This window comes from Pan troglodytes, chromosome 1 (assembly GCF_028858775.2).
Source record: "Pan troglodytes isolate AG18354 chromosome 1, NHGRI_mPanTro3-v2.0_pri, whole genome shotgun sequence".
NCBI lineage: Eukaryota > Metazoa > Chordata > Mammalia > Primates > Hominidae > Pan > Pan troglodytes.
Genome location: NC_072398.2, coordinates 138429851 through 138452445, shown reverse-complemented (window position 1 = coordinate 138452445; position 22595 = coordinate 138429851). Strand labels below are relative to the sequence as shown.

Genomic DNA, 22595 nt, shown 5'->3' with positions numbered 1-22595 from the left:
TGGTATCGAACTCCTGACCTCAGGTGATCCACCCGCCTCGGCCTCCCAAAGTGCTGGGATTACAGGCATGAGCCACCATGCCCTGACAGTTTCAATGATTTTTAAAAATACACACACGCGACTCAAAATTTGAACCCAAAAGTTCAAATTTTTTAGTACTTCCACACAAGAATAAAGAGTGACTTAAACTTCTGCTCCTTTTATTTCTTCAAGTTCTTGTCAAAATCTCTTTTCTGAACATCTTTCAACAACTCTAGTAAGGAGGCGTGTTCCAAGATGGCTGAGTAGGAACAGCTCTGGTCTGCAGCTCCCAGCGTGATCGATGCAGAAGACGGGTGATTTCTGCATTTCCAACTGAGGTACCTGGTTCATCTCACTGGGACTGGTTGGACAGTGGGTGCAGCCCACAGAGGGCGAGCCAAAGCAGGGCGGGGCGTCACCTCACCCAGTAAGCACAAGGCGTCGGGGGATTTCCCTTTCCTAACCAAGGGAAGCAGTGACAGACTGTACCTGGAAAAACGGGACACTCCTGCTCAAATACTGTGCTTTTCCAACAGTCTTAGCAAATGGTACACCAGGAGATTATATCTCGCGCCTGGCTCGGTGGGTCCCACACCCACAGAGCTTTGCTCACTGCTAGCTCAGCAGTCTGATATGGACCTGCGAGGCAGCAGCCTGGCAGGTGGAGGGACGTCCACCATTGCTGAGGCTTGAGTAGGTAAACAAAGCGGCCGGGAAGCTCAAACTGGGCGGAGCCCACCAAAGTGCTGCAAGGCTTGCTATCTCTATAAACTCCACCTCTGGGGGGCAAGGCGTAGCTGAACAAAAGGCAGCAGAAACTTCCACAGACTTAAATGTTCCTGTCTGACAGCTCTGAAGAGAGCAGTAGTTCTCCCATCATGGTGTTTGAGCTCTAAAAACAGACAGACTGCCTCCTCAAGTGGGCTCCTGACCCCCATGTAGCCTAACTGGGAGACACCTCCCAGTAGGGGCCGACTGACACCTCATACAGGCAGGTGCCCCTCTGGGACAGAGCTTCCAGAGGAAAGATCAGGCAGCAATATTTGCTGTTCTGCAGCCTCTGCTGGTGATACCCAGGCAAACAGGGTCTGGAGTGGACCTCTGGCAAACTCCAACAGACCTGCAACTGAGGGTTCTGACTGTGAGAAGGAAAACTAACAAACAGAAAGGAATAGCATCAACATCAACAAAAAGGACATCCACACCAAAATCCCATGTGTAGGTCACCAACATCAAAGACCAAAGGTAGATAAAACCACAAAGATGAGGAGAAACCAGAGCAGAAAAGCTAAAAATTCTAAAAACCAGAGCGCCTCTTTCCCTCCAAAGGATCGCAGCTCCTCGCCAGCAACGGAACAAAGCTGGATGGAGAATGACTTTGAGGAGTTGACAGAAATAGGCTTCAGAAGGTCGGTAATAACAAACTTCTCCGAGCTAAAGGAGGATGTTCAAACCCATCACAAGGAAGCTAAAAACCCTGAAAAAAGATTAGACGAATGGCTAACTAGAATAAACAGTGTAGAGAAGACCTTAAATGACTTGATGGAGCTGAAAACCATGGCATGAGAACTACATGACGCATGCACAAGCTTCAATAGCCAATTCGATTCTAAAAACCAGAGCGCCTCTTCCCATCCAAAGGATCGCAGCTCCTCGCCAGCAACGGAACAAAGCTGGATGGAGAATGACTTTGAGGAGATGACAGAAATAGGCTTCAGAAGGTCAGTAATAACAAACTTCTCCGAGCTAAAGGAGGATGTTCAAACCCATCACAAGGCAGCTAAAAACCTTGAAAAAAGATTAGACGAATGGCTAACTAGAATAAACAGTGTAGAGAAGACCTTAAATGACTTGATGGAGCCGAAAACCATGGCATGAGAACTACGTGATGCATACACAAGTTTCAATAGGCGATTCGATCAAGGGGAAGAAAGGATATCAGTGACTGAAGTTGAAATTAATGAAATACTCCTCAAGAAGAGCAACCCCAAGACACATAATTGTCAGATTCACCAAGGTTGAAATGAAGGAAAAAATGTTAAGGGCAGACAGAAAGGTCGGGTTACCCACAAACGGAAGCCCATCAGACTAACAGCTGATCTCTCAGCAGAAACTCTACAAGCCAGAAGAGAGTGGGGGCCAATCTTCAACATTCTTAAAGAAAAGAATTTTCAACACAGAATTTCATATCCAGCCAAATTAAGCTTCAGAAGTGAAGGAGAAATAAAATCCTTTACAGACAAGCAAATGCTGAGAGTTTGTCACCACCAGGCCTGCCTTACAAGAGCTCCTGAAGGAAGCACTAAACATGGAAAGGAACAACTGATACCAGCCACTGCAAAAACATGACAAACTGTAAAGACCATCGACACTATGAAGAAACTGTATCAATTAACGGGCAAAATAACCAGCTAGCATCAAAATGACAGGATCAAATTCACACATAACAATATTAACCTTAAATGTAAATGGGCTAAATGCTCCAATTAAAAGACACAGACTGGCAAATTAGATAAAGAGTCAAGACCCATCAGTGTGCTGTATTCAGGAGATCCATCTCACGTGCAAAGACACACATAGGCTCAAAATAAAGGGATGGAGGAAGATCTACCAAGCAATTGGAAAGCAAAAAAAAAAAAAAAACCAGGGGTTGCAATCCTAGTCTCTGATAAAACAGACTTTAAACCAACAAAGATCAAAAGAAACAAAGAAGGTCACTACATAATGGTAAAGGGATCAATTCAACAAGAGCTAACTATCCTAAATATATATGCACCCAATACAGGAGCACCCAGATTCAAAAAGCAAGTCCTGAGAGACCTACAGAGACTTAGACTCCCACACAATAATAACAGGAGACTTTAACACCCCACTGTCAATATTAGACAGATCAACAAGACAGAACATTAACAAGGATATCCAGGACTCGAACTCAGCTCTCGAGCAAGCAGACCTAATAGACATCTACAGAACTCTCTACTGCAAATCAACAGAATATACATTCTTCTCACTACCACATGGCACTTATTCCAAAATTGACCACATAGTTGGAAGTAAAGCACTCCTCAGCAAATATAAAAGAACAGAAATCACAACAAACGGTCTCTCAGACAACAGTGCAATCAAATTAGAACTCAGGATTCAGAAACTCACTCAAAACGCACAATTATATGGAAACTGAACAACCTGCTCCTGAATGACTACTGGGTAAATAACAAAATGAATGCAGAAATAAAGATGTTCTTTGAAACCAATGAGAACAAAGACACAATGTACCAGAATTTCTGGGACACATTTAAAGCAGTGTGTAGAGGGAAATTTATAGCACTAAATGCCCACAAGACAAAGCAGGAAAGATCTAAAATTGACACCATAACATCACAATTAAAAGAACTAGAGAAGCAAGAGCAAACAAATTCAAAAGGTAGCAGAAGGCAAGAAATAACTAAGAACAGAGCAGAACTGAAGGAGATAGAGACACAAAAAACCCTTCAAAAAAAATCGGTGAATCCAGGAGCTGGTTTTTTGAAAAGATCAACAAAATTGATAGACCTCAAGCAAGATTAATAAAGAAGAAAAGAGAGAAGAATCAAATAGACATAATAAAAAAATTATAAGGGGGATATCACCACCGATACCACAGAAATACAAACTACCGTCAGAGAATATAATAAACACCTCTGTGCAAATAAACAAGAAAAATCTAGAAGAAATGGATGAATTCCTGGACACATACACCTTCCTAAGCTAAACCAGGAAGAAGCCGAATCTCTGAATATACCAATAACAGGCTCTGAAATTGAGGCAATAATTAATACCCTACCAACGAAAAAAAGGTCAGGACCAGACGGATTCACAGCCGAATTCTACCAGAGGTACAAAGAGGAGATGGTACCATTTCTTCTGAAAATATTCCAATCAATAGAAAAAGAGGGAATCCTCCCTAACTCATTTTCTGAGGCCAGCATCATCCTGATACCAAAGGTTGGCAGAGACACGATGAAAAAAAGAGAATTTTAGACCAATATCCCTGATGAACATCAATGTGAAAATCCTCAATAAAATACTGGCAAACCGAATCCAGCAGCACATCAAAAAGCTTATCCACTATGACAAAGTGGGCTTCATCCCTGGGATGCAAGGCTGGTTCAACATACACAAATCAATAAACGTAATCTATCACATAAACAAAACCAACGACAAAAACCACATGATTATCTCAATAGATGCAGAAAAGGTCTTCGACAAAATTCAACAGTCCTTCATGCTAAAAGCTCTCAATAAACTAGGTATTGATGGAACATATCTCAAAATAATAAGAGCTATTTATGACAAACCCACAGCCAATATCATACTGAATGGGCAAAAACTGGAAGCATTCCCTTTGAAAACCGGCACAAGACAGGGATGCCCTCTCTCTCCACTCCTATTCAACATACTGTTGGAAGTTCTCGCCAGGGTAATCAGGCAAGAGAAAGAAATAAAGGATATTCAATTAGGAAAAGAGGAAGTCAAATTGCTCCTGTTTGCAGATGACGTGATTGTATATTTGTAAAACCCCATTGTCTCAGCCCAAAATCTCCTTAAGCTGATAAGCAACTTCATACAAAATCAATGTGCAAAAATCACAAGCATTCTTATAAACCAATAACAGACAGCCAAATTATGAGCAAACTCCCATTCACAATGGCTACAAATAGAATAAAACACCTAGAAATCCAACTTACAAGGGATGTGAAGGACCTCTTTAAGGAGAACTACAAACCACTGCTCAACAAAATAAAAGAGGACACAAACAAATGGAAGAACATTCCATGCTCATGAATAGGAAGAATCAATACTGTGAAAATGGCCATACTGCCCAAAGTAATTTATAGATTCAATGCTATCCCCATGAAGCTACAATGGACTTTCTTCACAGAATTGGAAAAAACTACTTTAAAGTTCATATGGAACCAAAAGAGCCCACATTGCCGAAACAATCCTAAGCAAAAAGAACAAAGCTGGAGGCATCATGCCACCTGACTTCAAACTACACTACAAGGCTACAGTAACCAAAACAGCATGGTACTGGTATCAAAACAGAGATATAGACAAATAGAACAGAACAGAGGCTTCAGAAATAACACCGCACATCCACAACCATCTGATCTTTGACAAACCTGACAAAAACAAAAAATGGGGAAAGGATTCCCTATTTAATAAATGATGCTGGGAAAACTGGCTAGCCATATGTAGAAAGCTGAAACTGGATCCCTTCCTTACACCTTATACAAAAAGTAATTCAAGATGGATTAAAGACTTAAATGTTAGACCTGAACCATAAAAACCCTAGAAGAAAACCTAAGCAATACCATTCAGGACACAGGCATGGGCAAGGACTTCATGACTAAAACACCAAAAGCAATGGCAACAAAAGCCAAAATTAACAAATGGGATCTAATTAAACTAAAGAGCTTCTGCACAGCAAAAGAAACTACCATCAGAGTGAACAGGCAACCTACAGAATGGGAAAAAATCTTTGCAATCTACCCAACTGACAAAGGGCTAATATCTAAAATCTACAAAGAACTTAAACAAATTTACAAGAAAAAAACAAACAACCCCATCAAAAAATGGGCAAAGGTTATAAACAGACACTTCTCAAAAGAAGATATTTATGCAGCATACAAATGAAAAAATGCTCATCATCACTGGTCATCAGAGAAATGCAAATCAAAACCACAATGAGATACCATCTCAAGCCAGTTAGAATGGCAATCATTAAAAAGTCAGGAAACAACAGATGCTGGAGAGGATGTGGAGAAATAGGAATGCTTTTACACTGTTGGTGGGAGTGTAAATTAGTTCAACCATTGTGGAAGACAGTGTGGCAATTCCTCAAGCATCTAGAACTAGAAATACCACTTGACTCAGTGATCCCATTACTGGGTATATACCCAAAGGATTACAAATCATGCTACTATAAAGACACATGCACACGTATGTTTATTGCGGCACTATTCACAATAGCAAAAACTTGGAACCAACCCAAATGTCCATCAATGATAGACTGGATTAAGAAAATGTGGCACATATATACCATGGAATACTATGCAGCCATAAAAAAGGATGAGTTCATGTACTTTGTAGGGACATGGATAAAGCTGGAAACCATCATTCTGAGCAAACTATCATAAGGACAGAAAACCAAACACTGTATGTTCTCACTCATAGGTGGGAATTGAACAATGAAAACACTTGGACACAGGGAGGGAAACATCACACCCTGGGGCCTGTCAAGGGGTGGAGGGCTGGGGGAGGGATAGCATTAGGAGAAATACCTAATGTAAATGATGAGTTAATGGGTGCAGCAAACCAACATGGCACATGTATACCTATATAACAAACCTGTACGTTGTGCACATGTACCCTAGAACTTAAAGTATAACAATAATTTTTTTTAAAACTCCAGTAATTATTCCTTAGTTGTCAACATATATATTAAACACATCTGGTATTCTGGGGTAAATTGTGAATTGTATGGGAATAAGCGATTCATCTACAACCACACCTTACCTACAACAATTTTAATATAATGCTTTGTGTATTTTAGTTGCACAGTAATTACTGATCACAACCATAAAAATAAATTCAACTTTGGTCACTTACAAAATCTATACCAGAAGTTATCTTTACTGGAAACTACTTCATCCTTGTATATAATAACCAACTGAACACTTAAAAATCTTTTATACCCTTTAGCACTGTCTGTAAGTGCTTTACTTTGTCAGTCCTGCCCCAACTTCATGTCCCACTATTTTTTTAATTACTTAAAATTATATTTTATGCTGACAAATACAAATTGTATATATTTATCATGTACCACATGGCTAAATCAAGCTAATTCACATACTCATTACCTCTCATACTTTTTTTTGTGGTAAGAACACAAAAGCTACTCTCTTAGCAATTTTCAGGAATATAATATACTGTTATTAACAATAGCAACTGTATTATACTATAGATCTCTTGAACTTATTCCTCTTATCTAACTGAAATTTCATATCCTTTGATCAATATCTTTTTTTTAGTTTTATTATTATTATACTTTAAGTTTTAGGGTACATGTGCACAACGTGCAGGTTTGTTATATATGTATACATGAGCCATGTTGGTGTGCTGCACCCATTACCTCGTCATTTAGCATTAGGTATATCTCCTAATGCTATCCTTCCCCCCTCCCCCCACCCCACAACCGTCCCCAGTGTGTGATGTTCCCCTTCCTGTGTCCATGTGTTCTCACTGTTCAATTCTCACCTATGAGTGAGAACATGCAGTGTTTGGTTTTCCCACTATTTTTCTATCACATATCTCCTTTTGCTCTATTTAATAGTCCCTTTCATTTCCTTTTCTGAGAACCTATTTGCTCATAACAGCCCTCACACAACCTAACACTCCACTTTGATCTTTCAAGATCCTCTTCTAATTTCATCTTATCCAAGAAACTTTCAGAATCTACATATTATTTTAAAAGATTATCTCTTCCCAAAACTTCTGACCAGAGGATTTGCTCAAAATCTTTCAAATGTAGTAAACAAAGGGGTAAAAAGTTAAAACCAAAACACATATACACACACTAAACCCACAAAAAGTTATGTGGCACACCCAGCTTTCTACCTTACCCACTGAGTGCTGAGAGCCAAAGAAAACCTTTAAAAGGGCTTCCTAAGAAATGATAAGAAAGCAGTATTTTCTATCACCAGGTTTGCATGAGTTGATATTAGGTCCTATTCCTGGGGCTCAATTAGGCCAGACTCAAAATCTATAGTTCCTAATCCTGTTCCCTGTGAATTTCCTTCAAGCTACTGTTGTCTGTCTCCATCTCAATAGGAAGGGACCAAGTCTGAGGACAGGTCTATTTAAAGTAAAAATTATCTCAGCAGTAAAATTATAAAATTACTTCAATAATTACCTCAGCAGTACATTTTTTTAAAGCTAAGCAGAAGTAACATTCACAATATATTTATACATGATATTAACTCCAATATCTAATTGTCAAATAATATAAATCAATTTTTCTAATTCTATTCAGACTTCTTCCCATGCTGTTGCAGGAAGTCAGGGACCCTGAACGGAGGGACCGGCTGGAGCCAAGGCAGAAGAAGATAAATTGTGAAGATTTCATGGACATTTATCAGTTCCCAAAATTAATACTTTGATAATTTCTTACACCTGTCTTTACTGCAATCTCTGAACATAAATTATGAAGATTTCATGGACATTTATCACTTCTCCAATCAATACTCATAATTTCTTAGGCATGTCTTTACTTTAATCTCTTAATCCTGTTATCTTTGTAAACTGAGAATATACGTCACCTCAGGATCACTATTGTACAAATTGATTGTAAAATATGTGTGTTTGAACAATATAAAATCAGTGCACCCTGAAAAAGAATAGAATAACAGCGATTTTCAGGGAACAAGGGAAGATAACCATAAGGTCTGACTGCCTGCGGGGTCGAGCAGAACAGAGCCATATTTTTCTTCTTGCAGAAAGTGAGTAGCAGAAATATCGCTGAATTATTTTCCCAGCAAGGAATAACCCTGGGGAAGGAATGCAATTCCTGTGGGTAGGTCTATGAACGGCTGCTCTGGGAATGTCTGTCTTACGCGGTTGAGATAAGGACTGAAATACGCCCTGGTCTCCTGCAGTACCCTCAGACTTACTAGGATTGGGAAATTCCAGCCTGTTAAATTCTAGTCAGACTGGTTGTCTGCTCTCGAACCCTGTTTCCTGTTAAGATGTTTATCAAGACAATGCGTGCACAGCGGGACATAGACCCTCATCAGTAATTCTAATTTTGCCTTGCCTTGTGATCTTTATTGCCCTTTGAAGCATGTGATCCTTGTGACCTACTCCCTGTTCGACCCCCTCCCCTTTTAAAATCCCTAATAAAAACTTGCTGGTTTTGCAGCTCGGGGTCATCATCAAGGTCCTACCAATATGTGATGACACCCCCTGAGGCCCAGCTGTAAAATTTATCTCTTTGTACTCTTTCTCTTTATTTCTCAGACCGGCCGACACTTAGGGAAAATAGAAAAGAACCTACGTTGAAATACTGGGGGCTGGTTCCTCCGATACCATGCCAAAGGAAAATATAAAACTTTATATGAAAAATTATTTCATTCTTGCCGTGATTAAATAATAGAGACTAGATTTACCCTCTTTCCTGAAACCAAAAAATATTGAACAAAATACATTAAATTATATCGAACAATGATTTTCAAGACTTTAGGCTTGGCACACTCATTCATGCCCGTAATTCCAACACCCTGGGAGGCCAAGGTGGGCAGATTGCTTCAGCCCAGGCGTTCGAGACAAGCCTGGACAACACGGCGAAACCCCATCTCTATAAAAAGTACAAAAATTAGCTGGGCATGGTGGCACACACCTATAGTCCCAGCTACTCGGGAGGAAGAGGTGGAAGGATCACCCGAGCCCAGGAGGTCAAGGATGCAGTGAGCTGTGATGGCACCATTGCACTCCAGCCTGAGCAACAGAGTAAGACCCTGTCTTTAAAAAAAAAAAAAAAAAAAAAAAAAAAAAAAAAAATATATATATATATATATATATATATATATATATATATATATATATATAAAGACTTTAGACAACAGGCAGCATTGGAGAAGAATTCCTGAGACTCGGGACATAAGTAAAGTAAACTCTGTGACTGCCATTTTAACCACCTTGAAATTCAGTTTCAGGGCCCTATAACAGGTGGGGAAAATTGAGATACAGTCTTGTGTGCTCCCTGAATTGAGGAGATGATGAGAAGAGTCATTGCAAGTCAGATAAACCATATTTCAGGTACTCAATGGCAGTGAGACCAAGGTGTCTAGAGTTCACAGGTCACGACCAGAGATGAAAGAACTATACAGAGATCTTCAGAGATAGGTAGATCTCCATCAAATATTCAGCTGGGAACTGATCAATGCATTCATGTAAGGAAACTATCCATGGCCAGAGAATCAACCACCAGAAAAGATTAGATGTAACCATGGCTAACATTCACACATGGTAGAGAATTATACCTATCCTCACCAGCCAGACTGGAAAAGTTACTGTTTCAAGACACATTGGGAAGAGTACACAAAAGGGTCTCCCCTCAGTAGGGGGGAACAATAGTCCTAGGTTCTGTATTACTCCAGAACAAATTCTTTTGAAGTAATTTAACTGCATGCCAGAACAAAATTCAAGAATATTTATAGGAAAATAGAAAATAGTCAAACACGACAAGATAAAATTCACAATCTCAGGTATTCAATAAAAAATTATCAGGCTTTGAGACCAGCCTGAGTAACACGGTGAAACCCCATCTCTACAAAAAATACAAAAATTAGCAGGGCATGATGGCACACACCTGTAGTCCCAGCCACTTGGGAGGCAGAGGTCGAAGGATCACCTGAGCCAAGGAGGTCAAAGCTGCAGTGAGCCGTGGTCACGCCACTGTACTCAAGCCTGGGTGACAGAGTGAGATTTTGTTTAAAAAAAAAAAAAAATCGGGCATGCAAAGCAGAAGAAAAGCATAACCAATAATGAGGTGGGGGGGAAATCAATCCATCAAAAGCAAACCAGCATTAACTCAAATGTTAGAATGACCAGAGAGCCTATTAAAAGTTATTATAACTGTATCCTATATATTCCAAAGTTTAATAGAGACATATTAAAAAACACTCAGCTCTAGCTTCTAAAGATAAAACTATAACACAATGTGAGAGATAAAAAATACACTAGATGGGATTAATAGCAACTTAGATATGGCAAAAGACAGTATTAGTGAATTTGAATACGTAGCAACTTTCCAAAAAAATGAACAAAGCATCAGGGAGCTGTGGAACAACTTCAAGTGGCCTAATATGTGTGTACTTAGAGTCTCTAAAGAAGAGGCAAGAAAGGGACAAAAAACTATCTGAAGAAAACATTGGCTCCAAAATTTCCACATTTGAAGAAAACTATAAATCCATAATAAGTTCAACACATCACAAATGTAAGAAACATGGAAAAAACAATGACACCTCAGAATCAAATTGCTTAAAACCAGTGATAAAGCAGAGAAAAGAGACATATACAAAGAAACAAATGTGCTTGAGAGTAACAAACAAACAAAAAGACAAGGAACACATTGAATTTCTCACTGAAAACACAAGAGAGAAATCAATGAAATCACAACATTAAAATATTTGGAAAATAAAAACTGTCAACCTATTAAATAGAATTCTATAGTCAAAGAAATATATGTAAAAATCAAAGCCAAAATGATGACCTTCTCAGACATACAAAAGCTAAATAATTCATCACCAATACCACCAACTACATGAAATGTTAAAGAAAAAGTATTTCAAGGAAATATCAGATGGAAATCTGGATCTAAAGAAAGGACAGAAGAGCATTAGAAATGGTAACTAAATAGGTAAACACATAAAAGTTTTTTATTATTATTTCAATCTCATTTAAAGATAATTGACTGTTGAGTTAAAAAATAATGTAGTATAGAGTTTATAACACATATAAAAGTAAAATGCATGACAAAACTGGTACAAAGGACTGGACAGGAGAAATGCAAGTGTGCTATTATAAGGTGCTTACAGTACATGTGAAGTGGTATAACCCTCAAAGTCAGACTGATAAGTTAAAGATTTATATTATAAATCTTAACACAACCACCAAAATAACAGTTATAGCTTATAAATCAATAAATGAACTATAACAAAATCATAAAAATATTCAATAAAGTCAAAGATGGCAGAATTAAAGGAAACAATATAAGATGACAAGTTTAAATATAACAATATTAATAATCACCTTAAATGTAAATAATCTATTTTCCTCAAAAATCTAAAAAACATTATGTTGTGTGAAAGAAGTCGGTTACAAAAGGCCACTTATTGTATCCATCATAATGAAATGTCCAGAATAGGCAAATCCACAGAGACAGAAAATATATTAGTGGTTACCAGGGGCTGGAAGGAAGGTGAAATGAGGAGACTAATGGGTACAGAGTTTCTTTTTGGGGTGATGGAAATATTCTGAATGGGAGTTTGGATAGTAGTAATAATGGCACAAATTTGTGAACATATTAAAAACCACTAAACTGTACCCTTTAAAAGTGTGAATTTTAGATCCATCCCTGCTAGATTTGCTCATAAAAGGTTTGGCCATCTGACTTACTTTGGCCAATAAAATTTAAGTAGAAATTATGTATACCACTCCCTAGGGGATGCTTTAAGGTATTTCAACTAGATCTCTTTTCTGTCTGTCATGAGTCTGATTTATCCCAGATAGATGCCGGCTGCGGTCACAGAACAAAGCAGAGTAAAGCAAAGATGTATCCAACCTACTAATTGAGATGAATGTAAATGTGAGCAAAAAATAAAACTTTAATTTTTAAAAAAAATAAAATGGTTTAAATAACCCAATTAAAAGACAAAGATTGTCAGACTGTATTTTTAAAAGCAAAACCCAACTAAATGCTACTAACAGACAAACTCCAAAGATTTTTTCTAGGTATGATGGCTCACACATGTAATCCAAACATTTTAGGAGGCTGAGGTGAGAGGATTGCTTGAATCCGGGAGTTCAAGAACAGCCTGGGCAACATAGTGGGACCCCATCTCTTAAAAAAAAAATAAAATTTTGTAGTCCCAGCTACTTGGGAGGCTGAGATGGAAGAACTGCTTGAGTCTGGGAGATGAAGGCTGCAGTGAGCCATGATCATACCATTGCACTCCAGCCTGGGTGACAGAGTGCGACCCTGTCTCAAAAAAAAAAAAAGTTAAAGATAAACAAAAAAAAATAGAATACAAGCAAAAGGCTGGGAAAATATATAAGATGTTAACACTATTCAAAAGGAAGCTAGAGTGACTATATTAATATAAGATAAAGTAGATTTCCAAGCAAACAACATTACCAAAGATAAAGAAGGTCATTTTACAAGAGGATATAACAATCCTAAATGTTTATATACCTAAAATAGAACTTCAAATTACATGAAAGACAGAATTTAAAAAGAAATAGATAAATCCACAAGTATAATTTGAAGTTACTGCTCTTCTCTCAATATCTGATATAACATGTAAACAGAAAGCCAACAAAGATATACCAACAATAGTCACCCCTTATCCACAGTTTCACTTGCCATGGTTTCTGTTTTTCTTTTTTTTTTGGAGACAAAGTCTCGCTCTGTCGCCCAGGCTAGAGTGCAGAGTACAGAGGCGCGATGTCTGCTCACTGCAATCTCTGTCTCCTGGGTTCAAACAGTTCTCCTGCCTCACCCTCTGGAGTAGCTGGGATTACAGGCACCCGCCACCATGCCCAGCTAATTGTTGTATTTTTAGTAGAGACAGGGTTTCGCCATGTTGGCCAGGTTGGTCTTGAACTCCTGATCTCAGGTGATCCGCCCACCTTGGCCTCCCAAAGTGCTAAGATTACAGGCATGAGCCACCGGGCCCAGCGAATCATGGTTTCAATTATGCACAATCAACTGTAGTCCAAAAATATTAAACAGAAAGTTCCAGAAGTAAATAATTCAAAAGTTTTAAATTGTGTACCATTCTGAGCAGCACGATGAAATCTCATGCCATGCTACTCCGTCCTGCCTGGGAAGTGAATCATCCCCTTGCCCAGTGTACCCATGCTGTATGTGCTACCAGCTGGCTAATATTTAGTAACCATCTGAGTCAGTTATCAGATATACTATTGCGATATCACAGTGATTGCATTCAACCCACCCTTATTTTACTTAATAACGGCCCCAAACCACAAAAGTAGTGATGCTGGCAATTTGAATATGTCAAAGGGAAGCTGTTAAAGTGCTTCCTTCAAGTGAGAAGGTGAAAGTTCTCTACTTAATAAGGAAACAAACAAAATTGAATGCTGAGGCTGCTAAGATTTGTGGTAAGAATAAATCTTCTATCTGTGAAACTGTGAAGGAAAAATAAATTTATACTGATTTTATTCTTGCACTTCAAACTACAAAAGTTATGGTCACAATGTATGATAAATGCTTAATTAAGATGAAAACAGCATTAAATTTGTGAGTAGAAGTCATCAACAGAAATACGTTTCAGTTGATGACAATGAGGTCTGAAACTATCCACAGTTTCAGGTATCTCCTAGGTGTCTTGGAAAGTATCCCGCACACATAAGGGGGGACTACCATATAGCACTAAATGACTTTATTAGAAAAGAAAGGTCACACAGACATTACAAGGTGACAACATATTACCGATAAAGGTCAAGGACTTTTGAAGACAACTTTATATCCATTTCCCTCATGAACATAGATGCAAATACATTCAACTCTCCGTATCCTTCAGGGATTGGTTCCCTGATACCAAAGATACCAAAGATACCAAAATGTGTGGGTGGTGACGTCCTTAGATCAAATGGTATAGTATTTGCATATGACCTATGCACATTCTCCTTATATTTTAAATCAGCTCTAGATGACTTTTAGTACCTAATACAATGTAAACATTATATAATAGTTACATGTATTTTTTTATTTGTATTATTTTTATTGTTGTATGTTATTTCTTATTTTAAAACATATTTTCCATCTGTGGTTCTGCAAATGCAGAACTTGTGGATATGGAGCACAGACTGTATCACAAACAAAATTTTAGCAAATTGAATCCAATACTTTACAAAGAAAAGATATATGAAGTGGGGTTTATCCTAAGAATGTAAAGTCGGTTTAACATTGAAAAATCAATGTAATTTGCCATATTATCAGACTGAAAGAAGAAAACCATTAATGATCATTTCAGTAGAGGCAAAAAAAGCATTTGACAAAATCCAAAATCTGTTTTACATAAATCCTCGGCAAACAAGAAATAGAAAGAGGTGTCAAGTGCAATAGCTAATGCCGGTAATGCCAGCCTTTGGGAGGCAGAGGCAGGAGGATCACTTGAGCCCAGGAGTTTAAGACCAGCCTGGGCAACATGGCAAAACCCCGTCTCTAAAAAAAAGTACAAAAGTTAGCCAGGCATGATGGCACGTGCCTGTAATCCCAGGAGGCAGGGCTTGGAGAATCACTTGAGCCCAGGAGAAGGCTACAGCAAGCCCTGATTGTGCCACTGCACTACAGCAGCCTAAGTGACAGAGCAAGACCCCCATCTCTAAAAGAAAGAAAGAAGGAAATGGAGAAAGAAAGAAATGGAAAGCGGCTGGTCACAGTGGTTCACGCCTGTAATCCCAGCACTTTGGGAACCCAAGTCCTTGAAGCCAGGAGTTTGAGATTAATCTAGGCAACGAAGCAAGACCTCGTCTCTACAAAAATAGTAAAAAAAAAAAAAATTAACCAAGTGTAGTGGTGCATGCATGTAATTCTAGCTACTCAGAAGGCTGAGGTGGAAGGATCACTTGAGCCCAGGAGACCAAGGCAGCAGCAAGCCATGATTATGCCACTGCATTCCAGCCTTGGTGACAAAGCAAGACCTTCTCTCACAAAAAAAAAAAAGGAACTTCCTCAATCTGACAAAGGCCATATCCAAAAAATACAGTTAACATCAAGCTTAATGCTTTCTTCTTAAGATCAGAAAAAGAACAGGTATGTCTGTTCACCACTTCCATTCAAATTTATACAGGAGGTTCCCAGTTAGTAGCAATGGTCAAGAAAATAAATAAAAGGCATCCAGATTGGAAAGAAGCAAAAGTGCTCTTATTCACAGATGATAGGCTCATCTACATAGAAAATCTAATGGAATCTAGACAAAAACCAAAAAAAAAAAAACTACCAAAACAATAACTGAGTTTAGCAAAGCTGCAGGATACATGAATCAATATAAGAAAAACAATTGTAGCCCTCTCCCCTCTCTCCCCTCTCCTCTCCCTCTCCGTCTCCCCACGGTCTCCCTCTCCCTCTCTTTCCACGGTCTCCCTCTGATGCCGAGCCGAAGCTGGACGGTACTGCTGCCATCTCGGCTCACTGCAACCTCCCTGCCTGATTCTCCTGCCTCAGCCTGCCGACTGCCTGCGATTGCAGGCGCGCGCCGCCACGCCTGACTGGTTTTCGTATTTTTTTGGTGGAGACGGTGTTTCGCTGTGTTGGCAGGGCTGGTCTCCAGCTCCTAACCGCGAGTGATCCGCCAGCCTCGGCCTCCCGAGGTGCCAGGATTGCAGACGGAGTCTGGTTCACTCAGTGCTCAATGGTGCCCAGGCTGGAGTGCAGTGGCGTGATCTTGGCTCGCTACAACCTCCACCTCCCAAGCAGCCTGCCTTGGCCTCCCAAAGTGCCGAGATTGCAGCCTCTGCCCAGCCGCCACCCCGTCTGGGAAGTGAGGAGCGTCTCTGCCCAGCCGCCCATCGTCTGGGATGTGAGGAGCCCCTCTGCCTGGCTGCCCAGTCTGGAAAGTGAGGAGCATCTCTTCCCGGCCGCCATCCCATCTGGGAAGTGAGGAGCGTCTCTGCCCGGCCGCCCATCGTCTGAGATGTGGGGAGCACCTCTGCCCTGCCGCCCCGTCCGGGATGTGAGGAGCGTCTCTGCCTGGCCGCCCCGTCTGAGAAGTGATGAGACCCTCTGCCTGGCAACCGCCCCGTCTGAGAAGTGAGGAGACCCTCCGCCCGGCAACCGCCCCGTCTGAGAAGTGAGGAGCCCCTCCACCCGGCAGCCGCCCCGTCTGGGAAGTGAGGAGCGTCTCCGCCTGGCAGCCACCTCGTCCGGGAAGGAGGTTGGGGGGTCAGCCCCCCGCCCGGCCAGCCGCCCCATCCGGGAGGGAGGTGGGGGGGGTCAGCCCCCCGCCCGGCCAGCCGCCCCGTCCGGGAGGGAGGTGGGGGGGTCAGCCCCCCACCTGGCCAGCCGCCCCGTCCAGGAGGTGAGGGGCGCCTCTGCCCGGCCGCCCCTACTGGGAAGTGAGGAGCCCCTCTGCCCGGCCAGCCGCCCCGTCCAGGAGGGAGGTGGGGAGTCAGCCCCCCGCCCGGCCAGCCGCCCCGTCCGGGAGGTGAGGGGCGCCTCTGCCTGGCCACCCCTACTGGGAAGTGAGGAGCCCCTCTGCCCGGCCAGCCGCCCCGTCCAGGAGGGAGGTGGGGGGGTCAGCACCCTGCCCGGCCAGCCGTGCCGTCCGGGAGGGAGGTGCTGGGGTCAGCCCCCCGCCCAGCTAGCCGCCCCGTCCAGGAGGTGAGGGGCGCCTCTGCCCGGCCGCCCCTACTGGGAAGTGAGGAGCCCCTCTGCCCGGCCAGCCACCCCGTCCGGGAGGGAGGTGGGGGATCAGCCCCCCGCCCGGCCAGCCGCCCCGTCCGGGAGGGAGGTGGGGGGGGTCAGCCCCCTGCCCAGCCAGCCGCCCCATCCGGGAGGTGAGGGGCGCCTCTGCCCGGCCGCCCCTACTGGGAAGTGAGGAGCCCCTCTGCCCGGCCACCACCCTGTCTGGGAGGTGTACCCAACAGCTCATTAAGAACGGGCCATGATGACAATGGTGGTTTTGTGGAATAGAAAGGGGGGAAGGGTGGGGAAAAGACTGAGAAATCGGATGGTTGCCGTGTCTGTGTAGAAAGAGGTAGACATGGGAGACTTTTCATTTTGTTCTGTACTAAGAAAAATTCTTCTGCCTTGGGATCCTGTTGATCTGTGACCTTACCCCCAACCCTGTGCTATCTGAAACATGTGCTGTATCCACTCAGGGTTGAATGGATTAAGGGTGGTGCAAGATGTGCTTTGTTAAACAGATGCTTGAAGGCAGCATGCTCCTTAAGAGTCATCACCACTCCCTAATCTCAAGTAACCAGGGACACAAACACTGCGGAAGGCCGCAGGGTCCTCTGCCTAGGAAAACCAGAGACCTTTGTTCACTTGTTTATCTGCTGACCTTCCCTCCACTATTGTCCTGTGACCCTGCCAAATCCCCCTCTGCGAGAAACACCCAAGAATGATCAATTAAAAAAAAAAAAAAAAGAGAGAGACAGAAAAAAAAAAAAGACTTTTACCCCAAACATATAAAGAACTCTCCAAACATAGTAATAAGAAAGCAAATAATCAAATTTTTTTTAAAAAATCAAAGAATATATACAGATGACAAATAAACACATAAAAAGATGCTCAAAACCAACAGAGAAATGCAAATTAAAACCAGAGATACTAATACCTAATAAAATGGCTTAAACTAAAAAGACTGATCATACCAAGTGTTGACAAGGATGTAGAAGAACTGGTAATTTCATACACTGCTGGCGGGATATCAAAAAGTACAGGCCCTTTGAAAAACAGTTTGGCAGTTAAACATATACCTACCATATGATCCAGTCATTCCATTCCAAGAGAAATGAAAGCATATATCCATGCAAAGGCTTAAACACAAATGTTTATGGCATTTAATAGCAACAGGTGAGTGAATAAACTATGATATTTCCACATGATGGAATACTATAAAAAGGAATCAACTATCAATATGTGCTATAACATGACTTTCAAAATTATGCTGAGTGAAATAATCCATACCAAAAAAACTACATACTGTATGATTCCATTTCTACAAAATTCTAGAAAATGCAAACTACAGTGGCTGCCTGGGGACAGCGACGGGGATAATGGAGATGTTCATTTTCTTGATTTTGGCGACAATTTCACAGGTGTATACATATGTCAGAATGTATCCAATTGTACAGTTTAAGTACGCATAGTTGATTACAACAATACATCAAAAAACCTGTTAAAAGTTATTTTTGTTATGATTTTAAGCCAGTAGCATTATATAGCTTGACTGAGCACAAAAGGGTGCTCTTCCATATGTATATAATGTATATATTATATTATATATTATATATAAATATTATATGATATATGATATATATCATATATATCATATATTATCATATATATGACATATATCATAATTATATTATAATTCAACAAAAATATATATAACATATATATTATATGATTGAAATATACAATAATATATTATATATATTATAATATAATCATTAAAATATAATATATGTTATATATAACATAAAGTATATTATACATTTTATATATTATATATTATTATAATATAATCTATTATAATAATATATTTTATATATATAAATAAATGTATAAAAGAGATGATGCCCTAAAGAGCCTCTGACAATAACATGGTAAGGAAACAAACAGAGTCCGGAATATGCATTCCTAGCAGAGCAGAAAACTATTCTATTTAATACCATTAGGAGAAAAGGATATTTTGCTTTCTATGAATAATTTATGAAAAGATTTTGCACTCTAAACCACAAATCAGATATCTATACTGGATTAAATTATTTTATGCTTTTACCAAAGGAGACTGTTCAAAGAGTTTAAAATTATAAAGTTATAGTTTCATTTACTTTTTAAAAAATTGATAAAATTCAAGAAAGATTTAGGGAATTTGCTATATTAAGAAAACAAATCTCTAAAGCTATTTGAGCCAGAAGAAAATGTTAGTCTCTTTTGAGACCAATCTCCCCCCAAAAAAGACGAACACTTCTGTAAATAACTTTGATAAATAAGAAACCAAAAAATAGAAAAAAAAATTCTAGTGTAAGTAAATATGAATGGCTGGATTTGTATAATTGGAGAGAAAAAAGCCAAGCAACCTCACTCACCTATTCTGTTCTTCCAGTTTAGCCAGGAGTTCTAAGTCGTCTGGACTCAACTGTGATGGGGAAGATGGTGAAAGGGTTGGTGTTGATAGTGTGGTAGATGAGGATGTGGTATGTAATGAAGTAGATGGACTTGCCACCTGACTGGCCATCTGACTGACTGTATGCGATACTGTGTTCTTCACCCATGAGAGAGTAGAGCTCAGCTTTTCTGCAACTTTGTCTGTCGCCACCTAAGGACAAAAATAAAAGTTGCATATACTTTAGTTACACTGTATTCATTACCGAGAACTTAATAATTCTGTTAGGATTTACTTAATAACCATCATCAGAATATTCTCTTTGAGGAAGTAAAGGTAAAACCTGTTTTAGCAACAATACCCTAATATCCAGCTTTTGCAAACTGTTTATTTCAGTTCTGCAGCATGAACAAATCAGAACAGTGTTCCAAACTGAGACCCATCAGGAGTGACAAAAATCAACCAGCATGTTTCAAAAATGAAAAAGAGCAAAAATATCAAATTAAAGATATGTTTGTTATTTTAAAAATACATCCTACATGTATGTATGTATATGGGTGTATTGAGTGAGGATGTAAAATGTATTCTTGGGGTTTTAGTCAAAAACATATGCAAGTCAAGGAATTAAAACATGTCCATTAGATGATCAGGGAAATCCTGTAACATGACTAACAATTCAACAAAAACTGGGTGTATTTAGCATAAATAAAATGTAGTGAGGCCCTTGATTGATCTCTCTTCAAACCACTAAAGAGTGTTGTTATAGAAGAGGGACTAGCACCCCAGGAACAAAATTATGGTAAATGGCTGGGTTAATAGAACGAGAGGGGTTCAAGGTAGAATTTCTAATAGTTGGCTTATTCAGAAATAGAATGGGATGCCTAGGAAAGAGTAGTACATTCTCTACCAATAGCTACGTTAATGTGGCAATTGTAAAAGCCAAATGTCAAGCGTTGGTTAAGGGTTAAGTTTCTGTTTTAGGTGGCTAACCAGGAAGAAAAAAGCCTTTAAGATTCCTCTCTTTTCTAAGATTCAACGAATTATACATATGCTCACATATTTGTCATAAACCATGCCAACCTCCTAAGCAGATATGTATACAACAAATTCAGCTGAAAAAGAAAATGTACATACTGTTCAAAGCTAACACTGGTTTATATATGGCAATCCATATGAACATATGTACACACACACAAAAAAAAATCCTGTCCAGGTCCTGGTAGTAGGTACCACTCTCCTCATTGGTTACCCAAGCATTTCCTCCTGCCCTCAATATATACATGGCTTTTTCTCTGTCTCCACTTCCTCCACTTCAATTTAGCAGGAAAATTCCATGTACAGAAAGGATAAAATGGAAAAGCAATTCTAAGGACATAGTTAAGCCACTTAACCTGAGGATGGAGCATCTAAAAGGACAAAGATTCCATTACAAGTGCTGAATAGGGGCAAGAGTTTTATTAAACTCAAGATGCCTCTCATTTTCTTTCCATTTGCCAATAATTTTCCCCTTTTAGAACTTACTTCCTTTAGAAATGATATTATAGAAAGGATCAGTGGGCTGTTACCGTTGAGAGACGAATCCCAAGAAAGAAAAGTTGAATGGCATAAGAGACCTAAGAAAGAGAAGCATGAGGTGATCGTTTATGCCTGCTTCCAGGCAAAAGAAGTCCTTCCTGTCAACTCATAGATGAAAACAGCTCATCAGGGCAAAAGGCCATATAGGAACCAAATAATAATTTAGCCAAAACTTTATTTGTGCCACGAAATGACAGAAGCCATAGTAGGCACTAAGATAGCCTACTGTGTGATTTGTTATCCTATCGATCTTAGGATAACAACTATAAACTCAATTGTGAAAATGGCACAAATTCGCATCCCCAAAGCACACTCTAATATTTAAAAAGAGAAAACCTAATGTATAAAATTTACAGAAAAACGGAAGAAAACCTAATGTATAAAATTTATAGAAAAATGGTACACTTTACCAATACATTAATTTCAAATATACTTACAATTTTCAATAATTAATGCTTTACATTTTCATTATATTAAACTCCCCTACTCAGTAAGTTAATTGCTGCAAAAGCAAAAGACACCTATTAATTGCTTTATTAAAAGAAATTTATATCATACCCCTTCTGCACACTGTAGCAACAGGCTTCGATTTAAAGAGTCTGAAATAATCAAAAGCACAATTCTGACATGCTTTAGACCTCACTGAAATGGAATTCAGCCTATAACTACTAAAGACTCAACTTCAAGTTTTAAGTTCTTAAATATAGAGTATTTAATTGCATCTGCAATTTAATAAAGTTTAATATTCATAGAATCTAGAAATCCCACAGGGCTAAATTATTTTTTCATATATCATCATGTACTATTTTTCCTTTAATTTTACTTTTCCAAACTTCCACCCTGCCACCTCTGAATCTCTTTTCCTCAACCTACGGTAAATTGAGGTCACATAAATAAATATAAACAAATCTGACAATGCAAATATGTCACAAAGTTCCTGTCTATCTCATAGAGGTGTTATGCATTTATTTTAAAAAGTGAACATACTGGCCGGGCACGGTGGCTCACACCTGTAATCCCAACACTTTGGGAGGCCAACGCAGGCAGATCACCCTGAGGTCAGGAGTTCGAGACCAGCTTGGCCAACATGGCAAAACCCCGTGTCTACTAAAAATACAAAACTTAGCTGGGCATGGTGGCGGGCGCCTGTAATCCCAGCTACTCAGGAGTCTGAGGCAGGAGAATCACTTGAACCCGAGAGGCAGAGGTTGCAATGCACCAAGATCACGCCACTGCTCTCCAGCCTGAGCGACAAAAGCGAAACTCCGTCTCAAAAAAAAAAAAAAAGCGAACACACTTTGAAAATGCTAAAACCATCATTAAAAAGGCTTAGTAATCACACACAAAAAAGGCCACATATTGTATGATTCCATTTAC

The 22595-nt window shown here is 39.8% G+C and overlaps 1 protein-coding gene across 11 annotated transcripts in view; it reads right to left on the bottom strand.

Annotated features, from left to right (window-relative positions):
- Positions 1–22595, bottom strand: part of EVI5 (ecotropic viral integration site 5) — a 281694-nt gene that overhangs the window by 206384 nt on the left and 52715 nt on the right. For 10 of the 11 annotated variants that reach the window (XM_063799583.1, XM_009425371.5, XM_009425383.5 and 7 more), the window contains one exon: positions 19627–19856. The exons of the other annotated variant lie outside the window; for it this stretch is intronic. In XM_063799583.1, the coding sequence (XP_063655653.1) occupies positions 19627–19856 (230 nt within the window). The remainder of the gene's footprint in view (positions 1–19626; positions 19857–22595) is intronic. 11 annotated transcript variants of the gene reach the window in all.